A 23,220-nucleotide genomic window follows, 5' to 3' on the forward strand; every position below is an offset into this window, starting at 1 on the left:
TTCATCAGAACCAATATCCTGTGTGTGATGAGAGCTGATGGCATGCCAAGGAAAGTTCTTTGAGGGTGCTTTTATATACCATGTTAAGCCTTCTTGGTGGAATTTTACTCTATTCTGAACCACAGCAGAAAACAAAGTAGACCAGACTGTCTTGAGAATACCACCCTTTTTCTTACCTACTCATTTGCTTGAGTCATAGTATAGATACAGCACAAAACTGTGTCATAAAAATCCTATTGACTCATGTAAGTAGAACTCTGCACATATGCAGGCGGCAAGTAGGGGTTGTACAGCTGCTTTTACATCCTGCTGTTATGGCATTGCTTATAGAGCAGCCTCTTAGATCATTGCTACTGTGGTAACTGTTGGTGTAAAGTTCATCAGGAGTCTGTTATAAATGTGCCAAAATGGAAGTCTTTGGAATGCTATAGGGATCTTTCAACTGACCTGGTAGACTCAGAGAGCTTTACAAATGTGTTTCATGAGATATACGGAGTTGTACACGTCCTATTATAGTATATGATTATTCCACTAGATCATTACGTGACTTTGAAGCATTTAGTGAATTGTCAAGATGGTAGTAGTAGAGTAGGGCCTAATTCTGTAAGACCTTCGTACTAAAGACTTGAAAACTGGTGTTTTGATGCAAAAATTGCAAATCAGGACACAAGAAAACAGGAGAGTGTTAAAAAGGAAGACATTTGTGCCTGTTTTCCATTTCCTTTAACATGCCTTATATGAGGAATGGAAAGCTGTCTGGTTTTGTCTTGAAACTTTGTTCTGTAATAACTTCCCCCCCATCCCTTCACTTTTCAGTCATCTCTTGCAGGCTTGTTTTCCCTTTTTAGGCAAGCCGTCCCCATCTGAAAGCATTTTAGGCATCCTTGGCACATGGCACAGATCAAGCTCAGCTCCAGGCAAGTCAGCAGGTCTTTGGACTCTGGCATAACAACAAATAATTTAAGGAGCTTTCTAGATTTCATTCTGTGCTTCCACATTATCAGGGCAATACACTTGTGCCAAGATCAGCTCACAAAAAAGCATGAGTTTTGATGAGCCATGGTTATGAGGGAAAGACAGCAGTGTTCTTTTAATCTGTTGACATCCTCCTGCTTTTTGGGATCTCTGTCACAGGTATAGCAAAGCAGTGTATTTGGCATCTGGAATTGGATTCACAGCAGAAATAATCTCAGAATAGAAGTCAGCCTGAATATAGGTCAAGTTAATGCATAGGAAACCAACGCATCTTCAAAGCTGTGGCTCAGAGAAGTACTAAATGCTCAAGGGTATACTTAAGGTTTGAATGCTGCATGTTAATTCAGAGGACTGGGCAGTAAAACTAGGCTTTATTCAGTTTTTAAGTGTGTTGCCCAATACTCTAAAATAAATTGTACGCTGTGAAGCCCTGTACTCTTACTGACTCAGTGTAGGTTTTTACTTCATGTAGAGAACTTAAATTACCTCGTAGTGAAGAAAATCCTTTACAAGCCTTACAGCACTCTCCTGGTAGCTGGTCTTTGTCTTTGCAAGCAGAACATATCTTACGCGGTGTGAAGGAGCTTTCAGCCTATTTTATAGGAAGAAATCATGGCAGGCAAACCCATACCTTGCAGGTAAGTTGTTCCTTCCATCCCTAATGTTAGTTTGAGGCACAGGAGTTTCTCATGAACTGGCTGCTATTTAGGCACTGATGAGGATGATCAGTTTAATGATGTTATAAAAAATGTACACTTCTGTGGGAGGTACTTAAGGAATTATTGTTTGATGTACTGATGACAGTCTTAAACGCCTCAGCTTCTGTGATTGTGTTCAGTCACTGGAACAAAAATTCTAAGCAAGACTGTACCAAGCAGTCAGTAGTGCAAGTTGGTGCCACACAAGTTTTAATTCTGAAGTGTCATTTTAATGCATATTCCTCTTATGATTTTACAAGTAAAAATTTGGAGGGGGGTGAAGGGAAGGAAAAAGGGAGAAGGAATTACATATACTTTGAAATCAGTATTCCCCAATAACCATGGATAGACTAATTATCTCCTGTTTTAGTTCTGTCAAGCACAATTTAAAAAAAAGTACTGATTTAATTTATTAAATGACTGCTTTTACAACCTGTTAACACTTATTTGATGAAATAGATAAAACTAAAAATTAGCTATATACACAAATAACTTAGTTATTAGTTATCATCACTTACTGAGTTGACAATGATAAGAATCAAAGATTATTTTCAGTAGCTGTTAAGAAATCCATATGAGTCAGAGCCAAATTGCAAGCTGCTTCTACTAAAGAAGCTTCTGCTGGTGTTTTCTTTTTGTTGCCTTTGCATGATGCTTGGCTATTTTTTCTATCGTCTAACACCAGCAGCCATAGATAAATTTGCTTAACCATGCATGTAGTGAGTAAAGTAGTGTTTGGAACAAATGGAGGTCATAAGCAATTTTTAATTTATAATGATGCTATCACATGTATTAGTTATGCTTAAAAAGCAGTATTTAGGTACTTCTATAATTCATGCCAGCAATGGCATTGCATGTTTTCCTTCAACCTGCCAGGATGCTACATGTAGCTCATACTTGGGGAATGTCTTAAACTTTTGCCTCTCACCAATAAAATTATGTCTGATTGTGACACATCTTTTACAACACCCATTTCATTTCTTGTTTTCAGCTGGGCACTAGGAAGGTAAATATAGATAACATAAGACTGTATGCTCTGCCTCTATTCTTGTGCTACTCTTGTATTTCCTCTGAGCAATGCACAGATCACAGTGCAGGGAATGGTGGTTGGGGAGGGATGAAGGGCCTTACGTTGCCATTCTACTTTTAGAGTGGTTGTGGTGTAAGAGAAAGATTCAAAGGTGGTATTGAAACAAGGTTTGGGGGGGAAAGGATGGTATATTTTATTAAACAGATCGATATAACTGAAAAAAGATGCTTTCAGACACAGTCTTTCTGAAGGTCTGAAACAGGAGAAACAAAACCACAGTGCTGGGAAAATTAGCTCTGTATTCATGCCATCCAACTGGATAATTGGCAAAGGTCCTTGCTAGATGGTAAATACAGAAGGATATTGGTAAGAGAAAGTGATCATTAGCTGTTTTGCATAACTAGAGGCTTTAATTTATCTCCAAAGGGTATGTAATCAATGGGTTTTTCTGGTCAGTAGTCCCTTTGATAGGCATGAGTACTTCTGTAGTCAATGGCCACTTGGTTTCTCCATAATTTGCTGTCCTGACACTCCACATTCTAGATGAGCACTAATGTGTTTTCTGGGTATGGGGTTGTTGGGATGGGGGATTTAGCATCATTAAAACAATGCAATGATGAAATTTGTTGAGTGTTATTCACTGTTCTATTACTAATGTAACTTTTAAGTCCGAGTCATACAATATGTGGTTGCACACAGGTGGAAGAATGATCCAGGTTTCTAATAGAGAAGTAAGGAATCAAGAGGTTTTCTGTGATTAAACTTGGCTTCCTTAGGTAAGACTGAGGAAAAGCTCTGATTAGTTGTTTCCAGCCCATTTTTCTACCCTTTCATCATTACAGAGAAAACAAGTTATTTATATCTCTGCACAAAATGACATTACTAGTACTTTTCCTTGTGTAGTTACTTTATGTTCTATGGTGTGGTTCCTGCGTGCAGCTGGAGTACTGTTTGAGGAAGCTTAAGTGGGAGCACACTTTCTGCATTCATGTTACTCAAAGGCCTAGCCTGTCTTATGGAAATGTGGCCAAATCACAGAGAGTAACTTCCATAGGAGAATAACTTGCTTTGTTTTCTGGAGTTGTCAGGACTCAAGCAGTTCACTATCCAAACACTTTTTAGTTCACTTCCCTAGGCTGCCTGTTCCAGAGCTTGACAAGCCTTTCAGTGAAGAAATTTTTCCTAATACCCAATCTAAGCCTTCCCCAGTATAACTTAAGGCCAATTTCTCTTGTCCTGTCTCTTGTTATTAGGGAGAGGAGATTAACTGCCACCTCTCTACAACTTCCTTTCAGGCAGTTGTAGAGTGAGGAGGTCTCCCCTGATCTTCTTTCAGGCTAAACAACTCAGTTCCCTCAACTGCTCCTCACAGGACCTATGCTCTAGACCCTTCATCAGGTGTGTTGCCCTTCTCTGGACACACCCCAGCACCTCAATACCCTTCTTGGAGAGAGTGTTCCAAAACTGAACCCAGTATTTGAGGGGTCACCTCAGCATACAGGGAGATAACCCTGTCCTGCTCCATCTGGCCATACTATTCCTGAGACAAGCCAGGATGATGGTGGCCTTCTTGGCCTACTCAAGTTCGGCCAACTGTCAACCAGCACTCCCAGGTCCTTTTCTTCTAAGCATCTTTCCAGCCACTCTTCCCCATGCCTTTAGTGTTGTAGGGAGTTGCTGTGACCCAAGTCCTGCCTTGTCTATCCTTTCTGGAGAATTTGGAGCTGCTTCAGTAGGGCTACTGACCCCACCACTTTTTTGGAAGGAGATATCTGAATTCATATGTGACCATTCTCAGGTGCTTCCATGGTTTCTAACACATCAAAACCCCTTGTGTCTGCTGCTGCATGGACCTCCAACCCCTACCTCCATCAAGATGGTATCCCACAGAACCTCACTAACACATAGTCTCTCTAACATTGGCAGCCCACCTCCAGGCTTATGTCTTGCAAACCTCATTTTATGCCTTTCCCCCTTCAAATCTAGTTTAAAGTTTTTTCAGTGAGCTCTCCTAACTCCTGTTCAAAGTTCCTGAAGCCAGGCTGGGTGTGGCTCTGAGCAACCTGATCTAGTGTGAGGGGTCTCTGCCCATGGTAGGGGGGTTGGAACTAGATGGAACTTGAGGTCCCTTCCAACCCTAACAATTCCGTCATTCTAAGTCTCTCTAGGTTGCCCTGAAATTTGTTGTTGCAACTTCATTATTGCCTACCTGTTGTACCATGGTAGGAAGTTCTCTCTTCATACTTTTTACCTGGGAGATAGCTGTCTTCCCTAAAGAGTGGGTCTGGTCTGCATATCTGGGCCTTCTGTTTGCTTCAGAGTCTCCTATGCAAGTGACCCATCTTAATTTCTTTATGGAAACAGTTTTGATGCAAAGTGTGGACTGATAGAACCTTGGTGACACCACCAGGCTAGATGAACCGTTGTGCTTGTTATTGTTCAGTTCCACTTGCAGAATCTCATACCTGTTGTGCAAGGGCACCTGGGGCAGCATGGCAGTCACACAGGGCACATGCCTGCTGTGCCAGGCAGGAACTTGTTGCCACCACTTGCATCATTTCAATCACTTCATCTGACCAGGCAGAGAGGGAACAGAGAATCAGGGAAGGTAGGGTGTGATTCCAGTCATCTGTCTCTCTCTCTCTACTCCCACTCACCTCCTCTTAGAGCTCTCTCACTAAGCAGTTCAAGCACAAGGTCAGTATATAAACTTATGCTTAGTTTTAGCCACACAATCTTACATCTTCCATGAAAACAAACAAACAAACTGCATGCATGTTTTCGAGTGTTTTCTTGACCTTGGCTGTAAACACAAGGTTTTGATTGATTTGTGAATTTGTAGATAAGCCTGTGAGAATGAGTAAGTACTTCCAGGAGTATATATATTTATATGTGTTTGTGTGTTTTGAAAATTGTAAGATATGTGGAAACTCCTTATCAAGTATTCCATGAGAACAGCAATTTACCAGAAGGGTGAGAAAATAGAGAATGAGATGGGAAATGCCAGGAAAAGTCTCTTCCCTAATTGTTACTGTTACACATGTTAAGTAATGCATAGCAGAGTAAGCTTCTTATAGGAACTTGGGACTTCCTTTTGTTTTTTCTCCTTTTTAAAAGGTAGCTAGATACTTCCATTAGAGTATTCATTAGTAATGCTCCGGATTGCTATTTCTTCTTTCTTCTTCTGTCCTCCTGAATCTTCAGATGCTGTTTATTTCCTTCATGTCTGGAAGAGAAAACAGGAGGCCTTAAAAGCAGCTACACTGCTTCAATTCCACCAACAGAGTAAGGAGAAATACTTTGTGTAAGCCATCACACAAAATACTCTGTTGCCAGGTCAGGCTAATGCTGTATTGATACACATATTGAGAGAGGTTTAAAAGCCCAATATTCTTTGTAATATTTTTCTCCTCATGGTAAATTTTACTCAACGCTCAAGTTATTACACTTGCTCAAAAAGATGAGTGTGAATCTGATTTTAACGGATCCGTATTTATGTAAGAATTGCCAATCCTTTCAGGGAGATGAAAACTAAGAGGTGAAACACTGAAGAAAGCACAAATTTAGCAGTAGGCCTGCAGTCTGGGTCAGTTTGCAAGCATAAAGAATTGTTTTTCAAGTTTTACTTTAAAAATATTAAAACTGGATTCCATCTGCCCAGAGCTTAGTATGGCAGCTTGTGGTGAGGTTCTGGAGGTTAACATTAACAGAAAAACATCAGCTCTTGTAAAACGTGTGGTACAATAATGATATTTAAGTAGTCAGAGCTGAAATTCACCACTGATTCCCTTATAATAATTTGTAAACTCTTCTTCATAGCCTCCTTCCTGTACTTGGAATTGTTGCCAAAGAAGATGCCAATTTGTGTAGAGCTGTTAAAATGTTTTTTCAAACTAGCTGGGTACCTGAAGAGACAGATGCCTGGATGTAGCACTATGTGACTTGCAGAAGCTAGCACAGAAGTATGCTGTACAGTTGAGATCTAGATTCAAATTTCCAGAATCCTTTCACTGACATAGTCCTTCCTTTTACCTAGAAGAATTGAGATGTAGGATCCTTAGGGAGGCCTGAGTAGGATGCTGCAGCAAAGGCAAAAATGCTATGTTCTTGTCTAGGTTTGTTTACATTTTGGCTGCCCTCTTAACCTTGCATCCCCACAGCCAGGTCTGACTGTGGACTTGTTTTGATTCTGCTGAGAAGTGGTATGCCTTTTGGCCACTTGGCTAAAAGCTTAATTTGCCTTTACCTTAAACAGGTAAAAGGGATAAACAAATCAGATTACAGACCTGTCCTGATGTTGCAAATGGTGTACATATAGCTAGGAAAAAAAACCCATTGACCAAACAACTCCAACACACACCCCACCCTCATCTGGCATGAAAATGAGCTCTACTTGTATGAGAGCTTAGTGTGGACCTTTCCCCTAAAAGAGTAGGAACTCATAATTAAAAATCTAGCTTTTATCTCATAATGGTTTTTTTTTAATTAATTTGAAATCTGATCATTTGTCTGATTAATTCTTTTAAAAAAAAACACCTTAGTTCTACATCACATCTTTTTTCTGCTACTACTATTTAGTGCAACTTCATATAGAAACAACAAGACAAATAGAAGACTAAGTGTCAGTGATACCTCTTTTTTTTAAACACAGATTTACCAATGCTAATATATTTTTTTGCTACGAGAACTCAGTTATCAACATTAAACATTTGTTCAGTCATTTGTTTATCAGTCACAGTTTGTTAGTAGTTATAAGTAGAATTCCATCTGCCAGTTAAAGTATATTGTAAATTGAAATAGAAATTAGCAGCTCCTGGGTTTTGGGGGTGGGGGGAGGTGTTTTTCCTAATGAATATATGAACTTAATTGCATGTAAATGCATCTCTAGAAGATGTTTGAGGGGAATCTCAGGTGTACCACACACAAGTATGCCAGTCAGGCAAAAACAGGCACACATTGTGATTATCTCAGTTTTCAAACCTGGAAGAGACAAGAATGTGTTGCTAAATGAGAGAGGCAGTATGTCATGCTCACTGAGATGAAAACAGAAGCTGCCAGACACTTTGGCTTTATTCTGCAAATTCTTTGCTTCAGAACTCTCCTATCTTTTCTTCATGCTTATTCTCCCTCACATTCTCATTCTTTCTCTTTCTCTCCTTGCTGCCTCGATCTCTCTCGTATTGTTCTCTCCCTCTTTTCTTTTCTTTGATGCACATACGTTGTCACATTTCATTGACTCTCCCCTCTTCTCTGTTCTTACACTTACGCCTAGTGGTGCTTTAGCCAGAGCTTGCAGCCTCTCAGGCGAGTTTTAGTCATGTGTGAAGCTCAGTTTGATCGAGCGCTCCTTTTCTGCCTTTTCACTCTTGCAAAAGATTAAAAGGTGGCGTCACATCGCTCCCCTGCTCTTTCCCGCAGGACGGACTTAAAAGGGACAACAAAAACTAATCACTTTCAATAAGCGGGCTTTTTTTTTTTTTTTGCAAAAAAAGGACTTAGCTGTGCAATTTGAGGCTGGTGGTGAGGATTGGGAAGGCTAGAGGATGCTTCATACTGCTAACAAGGGAAGGAAGCCTTCAACTGAGGCAGGTAAGAAGTGCCTGATTCCGAATGTTTTATGGAGTGGCTTGGGCAGAGCAGTAGATTTTCAGCGTTTTGTAACTGAGGCAAGCAACTGCAGCAAGAGGCAGCATCGGTAGTGTATCAGATTCCTTTTGTTTAACATGTAAAGTATGTGCTATAAATTGAATTGGAAATGGGTTTGTGAATGTGCTGTATTCACACTGAATGGTTGCTCCCCCCCCCCCCCCCCCCCCCCCCCCCCTTTCTGTATGTATCAAAATAAATCAGAGAAGCAGCTTTTGTTCAAGCTGGACTTTGCTTAAGGTTAAATTCGGTGCATAAATCTCGGTACAAGAAAAGCTTCTGAGTCTTACAATTGGCATTCTGCAATTTTGATTGCTACAGCTAAAATTTAATTGTACTTATTTATTATTTGTTTTGTAAGGTAAAATCTGGCATTGAGTTCGGGTCTAGGTGAATCTCATCTGTTTGCCTGGAATTTCATCAGATGAATAGCTGTACCCTTTTAGACATACTGTAGAACCTATTTCATGTTTATGTTTTGTAAATTGAGATTAACTAGCATCCTGAATGAAATACGTGACTAAAACTCATAAACTGCATCTGTATTTAGTAAGGCATTCACCAAATTAGAATAATGGATTTATGTCAGTTGTCAAATGGAGTTAACTCTGAAAGTGCTGTCCACAAGTGCACTTGGATTACAATAAAGGGCTTTCTGTTTAACAGTTATTGAGAGAAGCCAATTTATCAGGCAGAGCCTATGAGCTTAAGTCTTGTGATAATAGGAAATCTTATAGCTGAAACTGTTTGTGGGTTTTGGGAAACGTGCACTCCTATGCTCTACAAAAATACATTGAGCCTCTGTAGAGATTCCAAATGCAAGAATAATTTCAATTACTTTAAAAATGTTACATGCTGGTAAGTGCCTTTTATTCACAACTGGAATGTGTAGCTGTTGGGGACCTGGTTTTGGTTTTCACTGTCTTTGGTGCCTTGTTTTGTGTTTGTTTTTTTTTTCCTCCTTATATTTCTGCACTTCTATTTTACATTTGCTCTCTCTGAGCAAACTAAGACTCCAAATTGAAGGAAGGGATTCTGAGCAGTGGTGGTGTTCTGAATTTCATTGTCATATTGAAAAGTGAGCATGCAGTTAAGGATAGTTAGACCATTACTGAGGATTTAAAAGATAACAAATAATGTTGCAGTGATCAGAGTTATTTGTAAAAGTAGAGTACTAATTAACTGACTGAGAGCAGAACTGTGAAAAGCTAGCTCTAGAAGCTGTCATAGAGTAAATGCTGATGGGTAGATTTTAGTGTTGCAGACCTCCAAATGAGCATACTGCAGATAGAAATTAATCTGTTTACTTGAGAACTTTTGTCTTTATGCAAGTTTGCCCTAATGACTCACTCCCGCCTGCAGACCTACAAATGCGCAGTGCTCTGTACCCGGCAAAATCCAGTGGCAGTGCTTTCTGTGTACACTTGCAGGAGCTGATTTTACAAGATAGGCAGTGACAAGCCACCACACAGTTGAATGGGATCAAGTCCCCAGGGAAGCCTGGTCTCCCATCAGTGCAGAGGGACTTCACAGGTTCTTATTTTATCTTCAGTGGTAGTTATTACGCTTATTCATTCTCCTAAAGGGGTAGGATTTTTTCGTCTGAGGACTTAAACAAAAGAACTTGCAACATTTCACTGATCTGTAGTAGACATTTTTAATTTTAGCTATAGTTTTGCTGAACTTGTTTATTATTTTTGCGTGGAATAGCCACTATACCTCTCTTTACCCTTTCAAAATGTTTCTATACGTTCTTTCAAGGTCTTTTTACATCTCAGGTCTGTTTAAGCACTTGTGGAATGAAACTAAAATTCACTTGTCTGACAAAAATGGAAGTCCCTGGATATGATGTGGCATTTTAAATGGTATTTTGTGACTTAAATAAAGTGCATCTACGTGTAAATAGTAGATGACTCTTGATATGTATTAGTCATAAGGAATTTGTTCCTTATGAAATGGCAGAAAAACAGAAGGCTGAAGACAAGCTAACTTGATCTGCTTGAGCCCTGAGTGAGGGTCTGAATTGCAGATAATTTGTCTCCTTTTGGCATTTGCTAACTCTGCCCTGCTAGATGTTAAATGGGTGATTAATAGCAATAGCAGCATTTTACTGATATTCCAGTAGATGTTGCTGGAGAGCAAAGTAAAGATTGCTTCATAGAGAAAAAGAAATGCAGTGAGATTACAAAAGCCAAAGAAAAATCTCAAGGCAAATGGTTGAACAGGCTGTTAGTAGTGTAATAATATGAGAATAATTTTTTTACATCATCATCAACCAAGGTTCTATTCAATCTGAAAATACAATGAGGTGTATGTGCGAAAATGAAGTACATGTAGAGGCAACTGTTCTCTTACAAGGTTTTCATGTTTTTAATTTGCCACTTTCAATGTTTTATCAGTAGTATTAAGATGGTTTCACATGCATGTTTCTTAGAGGAAAGGCTGAAAGAGTGTCCTTAGAAGTTTGTGGGCTTTTAAAAAACACATTTATGAAATGCAAATGCTTGATTAGAAATTTAGAAGTGAAATGCATGCAACCTCAACATTAGAATTCCAGTATATTGAAGTTGCTTTCTTTTGAGAACAGTAAGAGCTTAGCTAGTCAAGGCATAACATAATTTTAAAATTAAAAAAGCCCACACCCTCTTTCTTAATTTATATGTTTGAGATTTTTTATATTTCTACATTCTTACTCTTTTTTTTTTAACTGTGAACAATTGTGAGTTACCATCTTCTTATATACTTCATTTCTGAGAGTAGTCCTGTGATAAGTCTCAAATCAGTAAATTGTGAAGTAACTAATAGGAAATGTGTGAATGGTGAACTATGATGTCCTGTGCTAAAAGTGCAATTTTATTAATTAATCTGATAAAATAATAAAGCAGTCCCAAAGGAGTGGAGGATTCTAGTATACAGCTGCTAACTGATGCAATTTCAGGCAACCACTGACCTCTATCTGTGGGAATATTTATTTTTGGAGGTGATCAACCCTAACTGATTTCAAATTCAAAGCAGTAATGTGAGTTGTGGTGGTTTTTTTAAATTGTAGCTTTTCATGACAAATAGGATAAATATGCAAAACTTTGGCTAGTCAGAATAGAAATGTGATCTCTCTGTACTTAGCTGGTTTGTACCTAATATGTCTTAAATAAAAACTGAAAAATATGAACTATTTGGAGATCTTTTTAGAGAAGAGATTTCAGTTATCAGAATTATGACAGCCGTTTCACTGAACTTTATAATACATACTAGTGTAGCTTTATTTAGTTTGCTACTTAACTGCACAAGGAAATTTCAGCTTTTGCTTATAATTGGGGAAAAATACGCAGATAGAAGAATGTGTGGCAGCTCCCATGTCATTTAAGTTGTAGGTGGTTTATTGTAGGTTCAGGCTGGTTATTGTGGGTTTTTGCAGATGTGTGCTCCAAAAATTCTTTCATCTGACAGGGTGATGGCTTTTTATTGTGCAGATTTGCTATCATCAGGAGGGTGTTTCTGTACTGTTCTGCTTCTTTAATTTATTGTTGAATTCGGGCATGCATACAACGGAGTACATACTAAGGTCATTCCTTACCCTTCAGAAAACAGTTTGCATACTTGATACCTGGAAGAGTTGAAATCTTGTGTTTTATGAATGTGGTTTAGTAAACATCAGTGCTATGTATATTTATTAAATAGTCAGGTGTAGTTTTTTGAAGGTATTCTTCTCTAATTTAGGAGTTCCTAGGGCTGCAGAGACAATTAGCGACTGGCATTGAACATTATGCATCTCAACTGGGCATGGCAAGAAGCTCATGAGCACTTTCACATTTTCACAGTTGCATCACTCAGAAGAAGCCGCCTGACTGTTACCAGTTAGATAATATTACTAGAGCTATGTTCTTGTACCTTCCCTACTTCAGTTTACTTTCAGACTTGTCAGCTCAAGGAAATGGTACATAGTTTAGTTTAAAAGATCGTAATATGTCATCAGCTTCTAAAGAGAATTCCCTGTTGAAAACATTGGCAAATTCAGTTTAAAGGCTTATGACACAATATAGCCCTAAGGAATAAACTTTTATCTTTGTATTTCTCAGTTCTCAAAGTCATGAAGAGAAAAGCAGGCCCACTTGTATAGTGGGACTCTACTTATGAGTACAATATGAAAAGCTCAAGAGTGTCTGAGCAGGGTAAATAATTCTGGTCACAATTGAGTCTAGTGCCAGGTTTCTCAGTAACAACAATATAGCATTATTAGGTTTGTCTGTGCATGCTTATGTAGGTATAAACAAACACACAAATCAGATTCTCTGTATTTTAATTTAAGTCCATTTCAAATTTAAAAATATATCCCTAATCTCATGTTATTGGAATACAGCAGGAATGGATGTCTAGGTGTTTGCAGTATCTTATTGAAATATAAAGCCACAATGTGTACATAGGAAAATGTACTGCCAGTAACAGTAATTTAATGACTTATTTGGGAAGCTTGTTTCAAATGCAGCTGTGTAATTTGTTCCATCACTGTGATACTTTCATTAAAGTTTGATATAAGGTGAATAAAAATAATTTAAAGGAAAAGATGCAGGATTTGGCGATGAAGCTATCTTAAGAAAGTTATTTCTAAAGGAAAAGACGTGGATGTATGTCTTTTCCTCATTTGTGCTGAAGTAACTCTTGAGTAACTTGAAGTAGAGGCTGTAAGTCCTTTCAGCTATACTGTGTAAAATATATTTAGCTAATGTAGTTCTTACTCTATCTTTATTCATGCTTTTTTTTTTTAAAGATAGACTTCAGTTGCTATCTATAGCTTATATTGATTTCATAAAATTCAACCTGTAGATCATAGCTGGTTCCAAATCAAGTGTTTATTCTGTTACCATGTGCAATATGATTATAGCAGTGTAAAATGCTGCATTAAAAAGCTTTATCTTCCCAGTCCTCAAAGTAAACAAAATATAAAACTAAAAAAGTTGTTTTGCTAAAGGTTTTTGTAGCATGACTTTTTTTTTCCCAAATCATTCTCCTAAACTTACCTTTGTCTGAGGTGCCAGGGGATAAAGGCATTATGGATATATCTTATGTGTAGCCCTTCTCTGTAAAACATTAGCAGTATATTTTCTCTATTTTCTGAGCATTTTGATGCAAAACTTAGTACACCATATTTTAAGTTTGAAAGTATGCCTTTGAAATTTCACTTGTTAAAATCTTTGTGGTCATGTTTTTACTGTACTTGCCCATGCAGTATTCCTAAGTGATGGCTCCTAACCACGTCAGTTATACTAACATTATTATAAAGGAATATAATCATTTCTGTTCCTCTCGTTTCTCTTTATCATTGGATTAATGTCTATTTTGAATTGGGTTAGTTGACAAACTCAACTCCTTCAGCCCTTTCTGTTTAGTCTAAATGTCAAACATTTTTTTTTCCTGGCAGCAAAATGGAGACCAGGAAGCTGCTGCAAGATGCTATCATTTATTGGGGGGCAGAAGAGTCGATTCTAAGTTTTACATGCGCATTTTACAATAACTGGGAGCTTCCTTTGTGGCACTCCCTCCTCGGTGGTTATTTATGCTTAATTGAAACCTGGATTATCTCAATATTTATATTGATATTTATACTTGCAGTTTAATTCTGTGCAGAACAGATAAAGAAGGCTATGGTGTGTTTGGGTTGGAAGGGCACAGAGAGCAAAAGGAAAATGAAAACTAGCAAGGATTCTTCATGCCTAGAAAACACAGGGAAGAAAATTCTTTGAAGAACAATTTGTGATTGGAGTAAAAACTGTAACATCAAATGCTGCATACAGTTTTCTCTAAACTCAATCTATTGTGACATTTTTGTAGGATGTGTACATGCACATATACATTATTTATGTGCTATACATATATACATACAGTCTCTAGAGGTCAGTAGAATGTAAGGAATGGGCAGATGTTCAGTTTTCTAATAGGAGACTTTGAGATTCAGCGTATCAGTTGTTGCTACCTAGAAAAGATGAATATGTTTCTAATGAAATTTGGAAGTGAAGTAATTAATCAGAGTTAACAAAGGGCTGAATGAAAGAGAATCATGTCTGTCTTGTTGCGGAAATGAGTGTAAATTAGTTGTTTGGGGCAAATTCTTGATAAATGCTCATTTATGTTCTAAGAAATTTGACAGAAATCCAAACCATGATTATTGTATTATAACTCATTATGTTGCATCTCCTGCCTACCTCTTTTTTGGGGTGTATTTTTTCCAATGACTGAAATACAAATTCAAATGGTCTTTTGAGGCAGCTTATGTCAAATGCTAAGCAAAACAGGACTGCAGTGCCGGCAACACGTTGCTTTTCATGTTCCCCCAGTTAGCCTTGGCCAGCCTTAACAAATTAATTGTTTTATCCTTGTTCACCACCTTCTAAAAATGAAGTCTTTTGAATGAACTGGTCACTTGTGGTAGAATGTTCTATTTTATTTTTAAAACCTCTTTTTGATATTTTCTTATTACAGGCTTCAAGTTTGGAGTGTTGTAGGGGTTTCTGGGCTTTGGGGGAGTTGCTTGTTTGTTTGTTTTGATATTCCATGGCTTAGTTTTGTTTTCTGGGAAACTACCCAGATGTAGAGCTTTTATTCCTGAAGGAGTTGATTCAAACTCTACATTATTCTGTAAGGGAAAATAAATGTTGTATTTCTAGCAGTGTTTTACAGATCTAACATCAAAATTTAAAACAGCTATAATTCTGTGCTAAAGAATAGTTGAGAAAGGTAGGAAAGTGTCTTGTAGATGAAGTGTAAGTTAACACTGATATGGTCCTTTCAAGGATACCTGCACTAGAGCAGGCAAGCAGGGTATGCAAAGGTTTTAATTTACTCTGAGTCACAATTATTGTGGTTTGGGTGCAGAATTTCAGAGTATATATTGAAAAAAAAAAAATCAACTTAGACTGTTCTGAACCAAATGTATGTGAGTTAGCTGAGTGAAAGAGTAGATATTTCCATAGCTTTACTGATTATGAAACACAGATACACTGGCTTATACTTCCATCCTTTCTGCAGGAGAATGATAAAACTCATTCATTAAGTTCATGGAACTAATTTTTTCAGTGAGTGTTAAACCAAAATTATACTGGAGACTAAGTCTGCTGTAGTCAACACAGAAATAATAAGCTTTATTAATCTGATGGTGTTGTGCTAGCAACAACTCAGTTTTGTGTTGATTCACAGAAATGATTCCACGATGGCATGTGCTGGGCATGTTTGGTTTCAGTAACAGCTGGAAGCATGGGGTTTATTTCTGTTTTTACTAAGATCATATTTTCCCTCTTTTTTTTTTTTTTTTGTAAGAAACCTCAGAAAAGTAAATAGAACACTTGTAAACCTTACTCATACTCACCACCAGTGTTTTGCAACTTTAGTCCAAAAAGGATACAAAATAGTTCTTTAAAAGTGAACTGGATAGCATGTATCCACAGCACACAAGTTACTATTCAATTGGTTGTGCCGTACCATAGGCCACTTTAAGGCATACTGGCATGGGAAAATGTACTAATGTAGCTTTCTGATTCTTTACACCGCTGTGGCTAGATAAGGCTTGTAGTGTCTTTGAAGCTGCTTGCACCTGCTGCCTAACCCCACACCACCTAAACTCAAAAGAAAAGAATCTGATTCTGTAGTCAAGCTATTAAAGTGACACACAGATGATGTTGTATAGACAGCATAGTTAGGTTGTTAAATGTATCCATATACACAGGTCTTTAGAAATGAATTGTTTGTATTCTCTATTTTTCTCCTCGAGGAAGCTATTTGTGCAGCGTTTGATATCTTTTTTCTCTTCATGCTGTACCTGTGTTTTGTATTGTCAAATACTTACAGGACAATTCCTGTCCTAGAGCTACGTAGGTCATCATTTCCCTTTTTGCTTGGCTTCTGGTTATTTCTGTTAGTTTGCCTGGAAGCTATGCTTCAAAAATCTCTGTGATGTCCCTAGATACTCTGGAAGGCATCTTTCAAAGTAGTGTATGGAATCTTTTTTAGTAGTGAGCTAAACAGAGTTAATTGCTGCAGAAATCAGTATGGTTTTCTTCCCCACTGCTCTTTGGGTGGACTGAAAACTTTCTTTAAGTATTAGTTGTGGCAAAGCAAAGAAAATGTGGAAGTGGAGCTCAAAGTTGTCTATTTTTGGAGGAGAGGAAGCATGTATCAAGTCTAAATTTTCATTAAATGTATGCTTTTAACATAAACTGTGGAGGCATGCTATTGGAGAACGGCAGGTTCCTTTGAATCCACAATGTTGTAGACAACCATTTATGGGTAATCATAATAATTTGTCTGCGTGATTATCTATGATTGTGGAGAACTTGATTTCATGACTTAATTGGTCTCTTGTAGTTCTGTGTTCACCGTTTTATTTCTTTGTGACAAGGCGTATGCTTAGAAAATAGGAGAGCGGTGCTCACCTGTTAAAGCAAACGATGCAGAGCTCTGAGACAATTGTGTGCAAACTTGAGTAACCAGGACACTTGGATGTAAAGAAATCTGAGATGACAGTAATAACCAGTATCACTGTGAAATAACAAATTATTTCAGTTTAAGTGGTTTCATTTTTCTACTGACTTCATCTTGAATGCTTTCTGCAGTCTTGACAGTTGTTGTGGATTTGTTAATACTAAATCAGTAATTGTTGGCTTTGAAGAGGGATCCAGCATCTTCAGCAAAGGCTTATTAAAGTATAAAATATGGATTGTCTTTACCCTAATGGCCTCTGAATCCTATTACCATCCCATTAGAGAGTGTGGGATTTTAGTAATTCTGTTGTTGTTTCCAGTGGGCAGCAAGTACAATGGGAAGGGCAGGGGTTAATGCAATTCATCTCCTGTAATAGTGTAACAGTGAGTGCTTTATCATTCAATGGGAGTCTTTTCCTTAATACAAGGAGAGTGGCTTCAGATAAAACTACCCCCATCTCCCCCAAAACACCAAAAAGCTCTTGAGATTTCCTCCACTTGATAAACAGAACAGAAATTAATAAGTTAATAAATAAGCAAGTGCCAAGTATGCTGCATTCTAGAAGGGTTTTAAATTTCTATCATTATGCCAAGGGGTATATTGAAATACCTCGTAAGTCAAGATCATTATAATTGAAATTATTTAATTGTGTTGATACCATAATATTCTGATTGGTGCAGAAGGCCATTTGGTTTGCACCAGAGATGGCTGGGCAATCAGTTAAAATGGACTTCTCAAACAGTGTTTGGGAGGTTTCCCATTTTGTACCCGAGCACTGCAGGTGGATGTGTTGTGGCTGAGCAACTGGCTGAGAAAGGTCTTGTGGTTTTCAGTGCCTGATGAGCAGGTGTAAAGGTGGTAGATTGTAGACTTGGAGAAGTGTCTTGTGTGTTGTGACCCCCAAAATAGCCCTCTTGGCACTCTGAACCTGAACCAAACTGGCCTGTGCCCACCCCCACTGACACCACTCCCACCATGCATAAGCAGGAAGTTTCTAGGAACTGAGTGGGGATTTTGGGACTCAAACTGTTTGGAGCTAGAAAAGAAGAATCCTCTCTGTGGAACTCTCTCCCACCACAAAGTCATCAGGAGCAATGGAGGAGGACCCCCTCCCCACACAATAGAGAAGGACCTTTTCACACCACCCCATTGGAAATGCTGGGCCCACAAGGCACTGCTGCATCCTCCATGGTGGTAACTTTTCTTGCAATCTATAAAGATACCTTCACTTATACTTCTATACCTATTCTGTCATTCCTCCTTTCCTATCTTGTTCCTCTCTTTTCATAGAGAGGGCAGGAGCTCAAGGGGTGTTCTGCTCAGTTCCCTCAGTGGCCGGGGTGTACACTGAGAGGAACGGGAGAACCCATACCATCAACCGTTGGCTCAGTGGATGGTGCCAGCAGTGGACTTTTGGTTTCTTTGATCATGGGGCAACTTTTACTGCACCCTACCTGCTGGGTCCTGATGAAGTGCAATTATCTAGAAAGAGTGATAGTAATAAACAGTTGGACAGCATTTGACTCATTTGTGTCTTAATCTCACTGCAGGTGAAACACGACTAACCCTGCAAGCAAATCAGAAGGGTACAATTGATTTCCAAAAACAGGAAAGCACCTTACTCTTTTCCTCATGAATGTACAGTGTGACAAGTGTAAACAAAAATGTAAAGCAAACAAGAGGAAAACAAAAGGTGCAAGTGGTAAGAGTGAAACATTTGTACATAGAATGATGGCTGTTTATTTTGATCTGTATAAATTACCTTCAGTGGTAACACACCTTAGGAGAGGAATGATTTCTTAAAACTTCACATCAGAAAGGAATGTGAAGCATTAATAGTTATCAGCTGGTGGTAGAAAAAGTCACATATCAAGGTTCTGTTCCCTTCAGCAGTGAATGAGGCCAGGATGTAACTTTTTTCAGCACCTGTTACGATTTATTTTTTTTAAGTGTTTCATGGAGATTTGACAGCTAAATTCCAAATGCTTGAGGCAACTTCCTTCTGATTTCAGAACAGGATCAAAAAGGGGAAGATTTCAAACAGATATTGCAAGATACGTTGAGAGTTACTTGTCAGTGTAACTTTTCAGATAAACAAGATCTGATATACCAATGTGCATACCATATTGAGTTGGGATTCGTTTGATTCATGAAGTGTTTCTAGCTACTACTTTTCTTTTTAAATAAAGACAAAAGGGGTTATTATTCAAGGCAGTTACTTTACCATTATTTATTTTTAAAATGAGAAAATACTTCTAAGGATTGGAGTCATCATAACTGATACTACTTTTTCTTCAGTATTTGTATTTGATTCTACCATAGCATTGCCTATAAATACAACTGTCTGTTTCACTGTGAGTAGCGAAGATTCTGTGTGTGAGTAATGAGAAGGGCTAGAAAAGGCTGTGGCCAAAATGGATGGCTACTTCTTAAGGCACAATCATTAATGGTTGTGCAGTAACTTCTTAACTTCCTACTTGTATTTATTTAGCCACCAGTGTGTTTGATAACAGGACCTCAGAAAGCCAGAGGTATCTTTAGAGAAGTACTATAAATATTAATTAATTTATCTTTGCAGTATTCCCATGGTTAAGTTTGTGGGGTCTTGCAGTTGTTACACACACATGCTTGTTCACATGTGGACAGGCACTTAGATCTGTTTTCTGTCACTTGGAGACTCCTCCTTTTTATGCATTCATTACTTCCCAGAAGGGAATACCACAATTGCTCATCCTTTCTATGAATGCTGGGAAGAGAAAGCCTGAATTCAAATCCTATCAGAATTCCACCTAGACAATCTGCTCCATTAAAATGTAAAATCAGGAACCAGGAACCTAGTTTCTGCATTGTTGAGTGGATAGACTGTCTTCTCTTTCACAAATAGTAGTGAATTTTAAATGCCTTACACTATCTTATAGAAGTAGGTCAGTGTTATAGCTGGAACCAAATCAAATGATGTGTCAGCAAACTCTTCTCTGTTGAAACCGCACTGTTCTTGATTTACTTTGGACAGAGGCTGTGTGTCTTACTTGATCAAAGTCTAGTTGTATTAAGTGCTGAACAAATGTGTAGGAAGGTATGATCCTTGCATTGTTGAGTTAATCTAATTATAACCTACTTACATAAAATGGTAGTGTCTAAATATTTTAAGGTTTTCCTTCTTGTTTGTGAGCAATCTGAAGGGCATACTAATAGAAATGTGCTTACTTTAGAAAAGTTCTGATAAATCTCAGAATCTTCATTCTAATCAGCAGGACCTAGATGATAATGGTAGAATGAAGGAGTATAGAATATTACATTCCTTCATTGTAGTTTTGTATTAGTATCAGAATTTTGCTACATCCTTTCAGAGAATACATAATAGAAGAAAAATTCAGTCAGTAGCAGTACTGGTACAATTCCTAATTGATTTGGGTGCTCTCAAGTAAACAAATGATAGCAGTGGGTAAACAAGGTGTGGCAATACAGGTGTTGCAAAAAAAATAATGAATCACAAAATTGTAACAGTGGGCAACACGTTACAGGACTTTTGCTCACACTTTTTGTGTGAAGATGTGCACGTGACCATCACAGGAGTAAGGAGGGTTGATTCTGCATTGTGTAGGTACAAAGCATAATGCACGTACAAGAGAGTAAGTAGAGCACAATGTGACCATGTGAAAGCTAAAGCTTTTTTAGGGAGGTAATGATCAGTAAATACACGGATTTCCTAACTGATGTTATTTTGGGACCCTTTAGCCTTACTCCTTTTGGTTAATGCTATTTTGTGTGGTTTGGTCACCATGCTCGCTTGTAATGATTACAGTTTGGTTACTTCCTGTGATACAACAAAGTTTTAATTTAAAACCCTTATTTCATAGTGGATTATATTTTGTAGAGCTACAGATGTTAGGAATATAACTAGCAGAAGGAATTTTGCAGAAGGCTTGTCATTACAACTTTTCTTGCTTCCGACTACACTCTTCTGCTGGTTTAGAGTGCACTGTCATCTGGAAAGTGATGGCATAGATTTCAGCTTCTGGGGTTTTGTTTGTTTTGTGCAGTTTTTTGTCTTTAATGTGAGTTTTAGTTTAAAAAGATTGTGATTAAACTATTAAAAAAAAAAAACACACCAAAACTTTAAAACAATTACATTTCCTCAGTTCACTTCTTGCATTGGACAGCTGACCTTGGATATTAAATACTAACATTAATCTGCCATCAAGATCATGCTTTTTGAAACATTTGATGTGTGTCAGAGAGGTAGAGGTGGAAACAAGTAGTAAATAAAACATTTGTGCCAAAGAGCTGCATTTTACACTGACAAACAGCATTGGTCGCTGAGCCCAAATGTAATTACAGGATAGCTGAACCTAATAAAGCATGCAGTATTTTCATTTTAAACTGTAAAACAAAAATGCAGTGCTTAAGGGAAACATTCAGGCAAGCTTGAAATAGCTAGACATAGAGGTAAAGAATTGCGTAGTCATGAATGTACACGTAGTGGCCAGTTGTTAAATCCTGAGCCTGCTGATTTCAACTTAGGAGAAAGGCTGCAGTAAAATAGTGTGTCTGAATACTGAATATCATTGAGTCCACACAGTAATTGTTCTTTTGCAGTAAAACTTGATCCAATTTGGACTCAGTAGCACTTCTATTTCACTTGAATTTGGCCCAACAAGAAGATTGAAGTATAAAAAACGTAGTCTGGCCCCTTCAAACCAAAACACATTTTGACTACTGGAATGAGCCTTTCTACAGCTAACAGTTCCCCCCCTTCAGCCCCCCCACCCCATTCTTCTGTTACTGAACAGCTGCTTTTTTTGCATGGGAAAAAACATCTTTCCAAATATGGTTGTAGTTGTGCAGGTTTGAATGAAGAACTAAGAATTAAAATGTATGAATTCTGTGCCTAGAGGACTGTAACCTGCAGCATCCATATTTAGAGAGACAGATGATATACTTTCGTGGGTCCTTGGTTATCACATTTTGTCTGCATAGGACATGCAAGCTAGGCAAGATGATCTCTTCTGATTTGGGTCACAGGTTTTGTCTAGGTCACATGTGAAATAACTTCCTTAGAAAAACTAATTTGGGAAGAAGAGAGCCTTGATACAGGAAGGCAAGCAACTTCAAAGGTTGAGCTTAAGATCTAAAAATAGCTGTAAATTAATTCATTTTTTTCTTGCGATTTTCTGCTACTAGCAGACCACATGGGGGAAAAGGCAAGAAGCTAATTGAGTCAGGATTAACTTTGTTCTCACTGTAATCCAGCAGATACTTCTGTTATTTGTCAGAAAACGTCTGCTAAGCAAATGTCAGGAGGCCTAGCAGTTTGAAAGGTGTCTTTCTCCTCCTATCTCCCACCCACCACTGTATCAAACATCAGGAACAGCGGTTTCCAACTGATCACTTGAAAAGTCCATCCTGAAAAGTTCAAGAGATGTTTTTCCAGGGATGTTTATTGGAAAGGCATATGTCTTGAGCCCTGCATAAAAAAAAATCCATTATTAAATAAGAAGTAGTGAGTACCTATTTCTGTGTGCTGGTGTCTGGCTCAGCATCCTTTCACAGTGATGTACAAGTTGCAGGCCTGCTGATTTCAAATTAGTTCAATGGTACCTTTTCGATCCTGAAGGCTGGCATGGCAAAGGGCAACTGTCTCTGTTCCTGTTTCTTCCCTGTCAGACTCCAATAATTTTTACCATAATATCACATTTTTCATTATGGAACTGTAGCACTGGTACCTTTACTAGCCATACTTGCCTCAGGTGCAACTTGCTGTGTTTCTTGCTAAAATGTTCAGTGGTATTTGTGAGAGACGCAAGTGACAATGGTTGAAGCAACCACTGTTCTGACCCTGTAAAAGACAGACGTTACACATGGGTTTGATACGCTTGGTGGCAATGTTCTACCCACCAGAATGCAGGAAGTGGAAGAGTCACACTGTTGCTTCCCCCACTCCCCTCTAGAATCTTTTTCCTTACTCCTCCAAAATCCCTTAAGCAGTATTGCTGTAATGAATGCGTCATTGTAAAACAATATTCTGATATGTTCCATTTATTTCCTAACAAAAATGTCAGCACTTTATATTAACCACTTGCAAAATGATTCTGTGTATATGGGAGAGTGGTACATGCAGATTAGAAACCAGATTTATAAAATGAGAATTGAGGGAAGTGACATTTCTTTTCACACTGAAGTCTGCTAATTCAGAGTGATTATCCCACTCAGCATTATATAGAGTTAAATCTCTCATGTTAGTGTTTGCAATATAGTATTTTCATTCTTCGTTGACATTTCAAATGAGTCTTTCAGATACTACAGAATTAGTTTGTCTTTTATGTGTATAGGCTTTGGGATGATAGATGGTCTATCTTTCCTCTCTGTCCTGTTTGCTGACTACAACAGAACATAATGTAT

The 23,220-nt window shown here is 38.1% G+C and overlaps 1 protein-coding gene across 16 annotated transcripts in view; it reads left to right on the top strand.

The window, feature by feature from the left end:
- Nucleotides 1-23,220, top strand: part of TENM2 (teneurin transmembrane protein 2) — a 668,081-nt gene that overhangs the window by 304,613 nt on the left and 340,248 nt on the right. For 2 of the 16 annotated variants that reach the window (XM_054168530.1, XM_054168531.1), the window contains exon 1: nt 8,009-8,292. The exons of the other annotated variants lie outside the window; for them this stretch is intronic. In XM_054168530.1, coding sequence (XP_054024505.1) covers nt 8,247-8,292 — 46 coding nt within the window. In that variant the 5' untranslated portion in view covers nt 8,009-8,246. Of the gene's footprint in view, nt 1-8,008; nt 8,293-23,220 lie in introns of those variants that run through there. 16 annotated transcript variants of the gene reach the window in all.

The sequence above is a fragment of the Dryobates pubescens genome, chromosome 16, assembly GCF_014839835.1.
Source record: "Dryobates pubescens isolate bDryPub1 chromosome 16, bDryPub1.pri, whole genome shotgun sequence".
NCBI classification, from domain to species: Eukaryota; Metazoa; Chordata; class Aves; order Piciformes; family Picidae; genus Dryobates; species Dryobates pubescens.